A 9,266-nucleotide genomic window follows, 5' to 3' on the forward strand; every position below is an offset into this window, starting at 1 on the left:
GAGATACGCTTTCGACACGGTTGCAGAAGTGTAAGATCAGAGGTCCTGTAAAAGATATGGCCGAAGATCGAGAAAGACAGAATTACAGCTGTTTAACATTATAGCCAGCAAATAATTAACGAGGCTAATATTAGGACATCTAGAACATTCTACTGAAAGGAAGACTGTAAGAACTCATCTTTGTGTTCATTAAAACTATTATTTTACTGTATTAACCCGTCCTCCCTTGTTCCTTGCTTTGCACGGGTTAGTGAGTGTGTATTATACTGGCAGACACCTACGACCAGCTACCACTCAGTGGATTTCAGCCATGTTCTTGCTTAAGCATATTTCAGGGCTTGGGCTGATGTACAGCATAGCCCATGAAAGTTATCCACTTGAAGATGGCAGATTTGCACGCATAACCAGAAAACACAACCACAACGCTTGGTATTGATTCCCTTCAGTAACTCTCTTGCTTTGAATGAATCTCCGTGCCGCGATGCCAGGAGGCACAAAAAAGACCATACAGTACGTCCTACTCCACAAGAAACCAAACCAATTAGAGGTCCACCATCCCCGTCCTAACACCTCCCAAAACAATGGATATGCAGGAGATACTTTATTTAGGACTTACACCTTTGAGTTTTGCGTCTCTTCACCTAAAAGTACAATTAATACAATGCAATTCCCATCACGGCCCCACCCAAAGAAAAAAAAAAGGAATAATAAAAAACAAATCGCATTTCATCCTCTTTACTCTGATATATAGTCCGCGAAAAGAAGATGGGCCCAGGAAATTCCTCTGGCGCCGATCGCCCAAAATAAAAAGAGGCAGCTGGGAAAGAATGATAGAAGGAGACGGAGTAAATGCGGCTGCAAGAATGAATGTAAAAAGGAACGCAACAAAGAAGGAACAATTGTGAAGAGAGAGCCTGGGGAAGCATTTCTGGCTGTGATCAACAAGTGGAGACAGAAGGACTGCGGCTTGACAGCCTATGAAACCCAGTCTCATTAGGCAACCTATTGTATGGCTCGATCCGAACAATTTGGGGAGTCTACCTATTTAGTAATCCTTAATTATTCCAAGCGCACTCTCGTTGACATAAGATGCTATCACTCGCTTCGTACTGTCGTATTTCCACATATCATATGCATTATCACACCTTGGGATTAGCAGCGCACAGCTACATACCCGACACATATGATTCTGATGGAGTGTCACATTCCCATTTCTTGCCTGTAATAACCAACCACAATACGTTGATAAAATAAGTATCTCAGCAAGGAGGGTCAAAAAGACTACCCTGCAGTTAACCTGCTGAAACTGAGAGAGGATTAAAATTGAGACAAATCAACCCAGATAATTCCGTTATATGTGTACGCCAAAACCTTTCAAGTTAAACAGCATATGAGATGCTTTACGAAAGGCTCGTCGTAACCACACAAAACTGTCTTGTCGGTGCCTGAAGCGAAATTAATTCCATTAAGAAACCTTATTCAACCCTAAGTCCACTGATTATGGTAAAATACATGTTTGTACCACAAAATAGATGTTGGTCCAGTAAACAGATTAGATAAGAAAACATAATAATGGCACTTGTCTCACCCAATCCTGTGTTTCACTAGTGCACTTCCTTGAGAGCCCCCAGAACTAAAACAAACAGTTAAATAAAGTCAGGCACATTGGTAATAGTAAAAAATAAAACTTTTCTTAGTGGTCTTATCGGTAAATTCATGGGAAAAAATCAATGATCCTAATCGTACCCCATGGAAATCTCAAGCAGCATGGGAAAGAGAAAATCAGTGTATTCAGAAAACAAAGTAGTACCGAAGCAGGAACAAAGCACCCATTTGTTTGATAAAATGGAAAAGGTGAATAGACCAGATTTTAAAATCCATTTTTCACAACGAAGAAGGCACAATATTCCTATAAACATAGACAATACAGACCTACCTTAAATGAGGAGAGAGTGCAATGCAGACCATGTAAAACACAATTATTTGAATGGTTGTTAGCAGTGCGAGAAAGCTCACTCTCTATCTTTGAGGTAAAATGCAGTGATGCCCGGAAACTGTTGATATCTATTACAAAAGTAAGAAGATGACTGATGTTACGAAGGAAGAGGAGAGAGTTCACCCCGGGGAGGTTCGTTCGTGAAGCTCGCCGCACCATGCCAATGAACCATGTCAAACTTCGCATATAAAATATCTGGAAAAGGTGGAAAAATGGCTGGGCTTAATTAAGTAAGGCAGTGATCCCGATAAAAGAAAATGATCCACTCTCTCTTCACCTACATATCGCAACAGCTACGTACTAACAGGGTAAGGGGACTGCATGAGAGGAGGGATGAGCAATGGCTTGCCACTCCCAAGTGCTGATCTACTCTAATAACCCATAGCCTCCACAACCTTTACCACAGCATATGGACTATGACAATGAGGATTCTAGCATAACGGGGCATGAACCAAGAAATCTAAAACCCAGGAAGCGACCACGTAGAGCTGCGCAGTATCCAGCATATATACTCAACCTCATTAATATAAATCGACTCGGTGACACCTTTATAGAAACGTCATCCACGCACTGAATGTTTGCCATAACCACATCCATTTAAACTCCATTCTAACCAGGTGCTCTGTACCCTACAGATCCGGAGGAAAAATGTATTCCCCCAGTCTCCGCACTCGTTCTCGAATCTCTCTGAGCCATTTTCCACATTACCTAACCCATACAATGGCATGCTATAAGCACTGGACCTGGAAACTACTGGTATCAAACTCTGGAATTTTAATATTATACCTGTCTTACCATTCCCTTCCCACAAGAACCTAACTTTTCCTCATCACACACACTTAGCCATTATTTTACTATTCATAATACCCCATCACATAATACTCATATAATTAATCAATATATTATGATCCATTTATTGGTGACTAATGTTTCACAAGGAATTTTTCCTTGGATTTGGTCATAACATAAATCAAAATACTGGACAAATGAAAAATGGGGGCAGGTTGCCCCTCTTCAGCCCCTCTCCAGTGGCTCCCATTACTTTTCATTAAAGTAATTCTAACATTCTCCAACTGTAAAACTGTGCCGCTATTACACCAAATTAAAAACATTAACATTTTAACGACTATAATTGACAAAATGTTAAAATGCAATAAAAGAAAAGTCTTGGAGTAAAGGAGAAAATGTTATAGTACGAGGGCCGATGCTTGATTTGCAGTGAGAATTAGCAGTATAAGGCTCAAATATGTCTTGCGGCTCAAGACAGATTTTTTTTTGGTCCCAAAATGGCTCTTTTGATAGTAAAGGTTGCTGACCCAGGAGATCAGAGTTTTTACAACTTATCCTGAGGGAGACATGGATGTCTGAACCAAATTTCACTTCAGTCTATCCAATAGTTGTTGAGATATTTCAATAAAAACACACGGTGGTGCTTAAGGAAAAGTCAGGGGGATCACTTGGGGGACCATGGGGACCATGAATGTTTGTAACGAGGTTCATTGCAATCTATCCAACATGTGTTGAGATATTTCAGTCTGGACCAATATTGCCATTCCTAAAACCATAGCCATACTGCTGCAAGCATGGCATATTAGAACATACATATCAGAACATACATTGTTTTTGGCTATGGCACATGCATGTACACAGGTAAGCAGGGACCAGGAATTTGTCACATCACTAATTCTTCACCAACGTTACGCACAAGTTCAACCCCAATCTGGGGGTGTAACTGGTGGGGGGTGTATGTGGTGTATGCCACTGAACACAGCACCACTGCTTCTTGTGAGCTGTGTCCTGCACTTTAACAGAGGATAAACAGAGGATGTGGGATTAGAGCAATGTAATTGCATGAGCTTTGAATTTTCTTTACATATGTATAACTCTTTTACATATGTATAACTCATATGTATAATCCCCCAGGATTTGAGAAGCTGTTATATGAAAACCTTTGTCTTTGACCAGATTCCCTTTGTCTGTCGTGCCCCCAGGGGGGCAAGCAATTGCAAATCAAACAGCGACACATTGAAGCCATTCAGAGTGAAGGAAGAAGAAGTGCCAATGGTGTGACTCACCGTTGATAACCGGGGTGTACACTACGATGCCAGCCAGATTTGGGTCAGACACTGTTTTGTCCAGGATGAGCCCTCCGATGCTGTAGAACACAACATAATAAGATCATTAACTGGTGTTAATGTGTGTGTGTATGTGTGTTCTCTCTCTCTCTCCGTCTTTCACACCACACACACACCAACACATACACAACAACATCTAACACCAGTTAATGATCTATTATGTTGTGTTCTACAGGCTCGGAGGGCTCATCCTGGAACCAAAACAGTGTCTGACCCAAATCTGGCTGGCCCCCCCCCCCCCCCCCCCCCCCTTCGTAGTGTACACCCCGTTATCAACGGGTGAGTCACACCAGTTTGGCACTTCTTCCTTCCTTCACTCTGAATGCTTCAATGTGTCGCTGTTTGATTTGCCAATTGCTTGCCCCCCCTGGGGCACGACAGACAAAGGGAATCTGGTCCAAAATTTACAAAGGTTTTCATATAACAGCTTCTCAAATACTGGGGGATTATACATATGAGTTATACATATGTAAAAGAGTTATACAGTTATGTAAAGAAAATTCAAATGCTCATGCAATTAACATTGCTCTAAATTCCCACATCCTCTGTTTATCCTCTGTTAAAGTGCAGGACACAGCTCACAAGAAAGGCAGTTTTGGTTTGCTGATGAAAATTAATTTCTAAATAGTTGTGCCTGTCGCTGGTTCAGTATCTATTAGACTATCTCACATACACCCACCCACCATAATTAACCTCTCGCTCACCAAGAAGAGATGTTGAGAGGAGATTGAACTTTTTAACCCTTGCGTAAATTGTTTTGGTAAGTTTTTAAGATTTTAAAGGAAATGTAGTATTTTTATAGTAATAAACGTCTTCTTGATTTTCTTCTAGATGAATAGTGTAAATGTGGACAAATTCCTGGTCCTGTTACCTTGTGTACATGCATGTTTTGCCATTAAGCCAAAAACATTAATACATTTATATTTGGTCTATAATCTTATGTTCTGAGTGTATTTGTTATTGTTCGTTAATATGCTACCGACTTTCTGTGTGCAGCAGTCATGGCTTATTGGTATTTAATATGGGATTATGGCAATTTTATCTCGCGCCTCCTGACTGTTATTTTCTCCTCTTTAAACTATCTCAAACACATGTTTGGGATAGATTGCAATGCTAAGCTCGTTACAAAACATTCATATTGTATTATCTCCCCATGGATCCGCCCCATATAGAGTTATACCCCGCTGACTTTTTCCTTAAGCACCACCGTGTGTTTTTTATTGGAAATAATCATCATAACAACATATATTGGATAGATGAAGTGAAATTTGCGTTCAGACATCCAATGTGTCCACTCAGGATAAGTTGTTAAAAACTGCTGATCTCCTGGTCAGCAACCTTTTGATTAGCTTCAAAGAGATGGAAGCCATTTTTTTTGCGGACCAAAAAAAAGAGTGCAATCGCGTTGGAGCCGCGAAGGACTAGTTATTTATGTGTGAGACGTGTTTATTAACATAGACTAAAGTTCTCACTGCAGAAATCTCTTATAAGTGCATTCGGCCCCGTACTATAACAATTTTCATCCCTTTCTAAACCTCCATAGACTTTTCCTTTTTATTGCATTTTAAATGTTTGCTTAATCTCAATAATGTGGGTGCTTAAAATTATTTAGCTGCTCAGTATAATGATACTTTTGGGGTGTGTTAAATAAGCGGCACTTTTATTTATTACATAGTTGGAATGAAATTAGTTAAGTTTAATTCACTTTAGATGAAAAGTACTGGCTGTATAGATCTGGGGAATCCACTGGAGAAAGGGGCTGCCAAGGAGTGGCTAACTCTGCCCACATAATTATATACGATTGTGTACGAGATCTCATGGCTCGAATATTATAACCAATCCAATGGAAATTCCTTGTAAAACTAACCATTGCTTGAATCGTCTAATGTATGTTTTTGTCTGACGTTTCATCTATTGGTACTTGTATTAGAGGTAGTAGAGATGTGCTGCTCACTCTTAAGTCTCTCCAGGCAGGTCGTATCCACATCTGGTAAATTGGGAAGCACTCATATATGAAATTCAGGACTATTTTTGCGCTACGTCCTGCTTGCATGGCGAAAAATGAAGATCTAAACTTTATATGTGGATGGTCAGAGACATCAGCACTGATACAAGGTACTAAAGAATGTACCACTTCTTGAATCCACCTCCTGTATATAATACCGACCTTTCTTAAATGGAGTTCTAAATGATGTTGTTATATATAGGATACTACACTACAGGTCTCTCTGATCTCTTAACACACACTCGGTACTCCAGATCTGACAATACTAATAATTTATGGCCTAGAACTGAGCCTTACAAGCTATTGCTGTCATGTTAATCTAGTGTGTGGATACCTCTCAAAAATAAAACCGGTGTCTCCGACCTTACTTTTAAAGCAAAGGAGACCCCCTCTTAGGCCAAGCTGTTTACAAGATTTGTGGAGTAGGGAGGAAATGAACAGCACTGAATAGCAGCCACTCTCCCTTCCCTCAGCAGCTACCCTGTAGACAGCCATATGATAAAATGCATCTTTGGATATTTGCTACACCATTTTATCATATTATGCAGTTTTGATGGTTTCATTGCTTGCCACTTTTCCACAACCCGCTGACCCTTCTCTACACCTACTTGTAATAAGAACTACAGTTGGTGACATCCTGCATTTATCAGAATTTGACTTTCCACATTGCTCAAAACCACATAATGTAATGGCTGCATTGCCACTTCTGCTCATAATGGTGCTCTGTCACCTTGTCCTCAGGTGCACACAATTGTCCTCTTGTTGTGATGGATTTAACAATATCTTGGTATATCCACTTCTTATTTCAGAGAGAGAAAATGGTGCTTTGTTCCTGCATGCGTACACTGTCTGTCTTGCACCCTTCGCACGGGATGTCTTTCTGCCCCAGCTTTCCATCAGTGCTGCTCGGTGGAGTTGTTATGGGTTAATTTAGGACCAATTGAGTCTAGAAAGAGGAAACGAGATGGATATGGTGACTAGTTACCGTTATGGTGTGCCTGAGATCATCTGTAAACTGTCGCTATGTGGTTCTATGAGGATGTTGTTAAAGGTAGCGCCTATAGGTACCATTGAGTAGTGAAGAAAATGACTATATTATGTGTTTTCACTTGATCCTCGCTTTCGTGAGAGAGCACGAAAGTGTCAGTCCGCTAAGCAGTGTATCTAAACATTCTGTGTGAAGGTTTATTGGATAAATAAGGTAATTCTTTTATAGTCGTTATTCAAAAATTAGAATTATGCAATGCAGAAGCAACCTGAGCATATGCACCAGTATGTTGGTTAATTATAACTATACAGCGTTAAAGTAAACTCATATAGCTGTTTAACTTGAAAGTTTGGAGTACAAAGAAAACTGTTATTTGTTCTCATTTGTATCTTCTCTCAGTTTTTGCAATAATGCGAGTTTTTTTACTCTTATGTTTGTGTACCTAGAACAACGAGTGTTATCTATACACAAGGATGGAGACAAACATCTCACTTAAGAATTCAATATATCGTTTTTGACTTGCTGGCGCTTGCTCCACGTTGTGATTCAGGATGCTATTTTAAATCAGTGGGTTTTTCGGTCCTGAGGGGAACCCCCGGAGGATTGCAGCAGCAAAGGTCGACGTTAAAGTTTGTGTGTTGCAGTGCAGCTTTCGGATCACCTCGCCTCCTCCTACAAACCTTCAAAACCCAGAGTCACAGCTAGGAGACAGCCAATCAGGAGGCTGGCCGACCTTGTCTCAGTGGGTTGCTGCGGTGTGCTGTGTCACAGTCAAGCATACAAAATCAGCACAACACTCAGCAGTACAGGGGTGTGTGTTGTGTGTTTGGTGTTCATGTGAGCTGGCGTCCTTCATCAAAGGAATGAGTGTGGTGTTTACTCGTCTCATTTTAACACAACAATGGTGTTCATTGCCTTTATTGAGGGACCCTGCGCCCCCCCCAGCGCGCGCGCCCCGCCCCCCCCCGTGCCGCCGGCCTCCCCGCGCGCCCGCCCCCCCGCGCCGCCCCCACGTGACTCAACATGTAACCCTGACTTGTAAATGGAGAACCAACAATGTAACACAAACGTATCGTGTTCCACTCAAAGACATTTCTTTCACAAATAGAAAGCATTTCGGATTATGAGGTACACTGCAAAAAGAACAGCCTCCTTCTAGAACAAGTCAAGATATTCTAAATTCATAATTTCTAATAGTTGTTTCTGTTGAGCAAAGAAATCTGCCAGTCGGGCTGTGCTGTTGCTACTGTTGAATAATTCTTACAAACTATCATAAAAATTCAGAGCCACTGAAAGACCTAGAATGGCGCCATTAAAACTTAGGCCAAATACTTTACAAGCTACAGGCTAACGTTATGCTACCGAGCCAGAGAGGCTAGATGTTATTCTTGTAGGAGTTCAAAGTCAATAACACTTGGCCAGCAGTGTCGACAAACAGTTACATATTATTTGTCTGTATGTTTGCGGCACAAAGAGTCAAACAGACTAAGCTAAAGACTGTCAGAAATGATTTATTCTGTTTCAGTGAAACCATTACTTGTTTCAGGTGTGTTCGTCATATCTCAGGCAAGGTGAGAGTCAATACAGGGTTTTCGTAAGATCGCTATATGGTAGAGAAAACAAGACCCGAAGCAAATAATACCATGCTTAAACTAAAACAACAAAGTCAAAAAATGCGGATTTGTGCTATACGCTTGATGTATTAAGCACAAACTCGTCCCTTGCTGTAGATTGATAATTGTATCAAATTGTATAAATAACTGGTAACAATAACGACCTATCTAACATCTTATACTTGGTAGAGTTATACAGAGTTATACTTCAAAGGAAGTAGTATCAGTATAAGCAGGACTATGAACTGGAACCAAAATTGGATGCACTGTCATACCTCTGTGACCTGGTGACAGCATCCTTATCTCCCAAAAGACACATGGTAGTTCTAATGTGGTCCTCAGGTATGGACATCTTCTGTGTCAATCGATAGAAAATACTGTGGTTCCTCTGGATCTGAAATGAATAAACATAATTGGTGGTGTTCCCCACCCACTATCCACAATCATCTCTATGCATAAATTGGTGAGTTACAGCTGCAGGATATCAGTGTACTCCTGCAAACACGCTGTTGATACTTAGTGGACACAA

The 9,266-nt window shown here is 40.7% G+C and overlaps 1 protein-coding gene across 1 annotated transcript in view; it reads right to left on the minus strand.

Moving 5' to 3' along the window:
- slc41a2b (solute carrier family 41 member 2b) overlaps positions 1 to 9,266 on the minus strand; it is a 51,298-nt gene that overhangs the window by 22,158 nt on the left and 19,874 nt on the right. The window contains exon 8 of the mRNA XM_035674953.1: positions 4,072 to 4,151. Within this exon, the coding sequence (XP_035530846.1) occupies positions 4,072 to 4,151 (80 nt within the window). The remainder of the gene's footprint in view (positions 1 to 4,071; positions 4,152 to 9,266) is intronic.

Source organism: Morone saxatilis, unplaced genomic scaffold (genome assembly GCF_004916995.1).
Source record: "Morone saxatilis isolate NCDOM2014 unplaced genomic scaffold, NCSU_SB_2.0 Contig10, whole genome shotgun sequence".
NCBI classification, from domain to species: Eukaryota; Metazoa; Chordata; class Actinopteri; family Moronidae; genus Morone; species Morone saxatilis.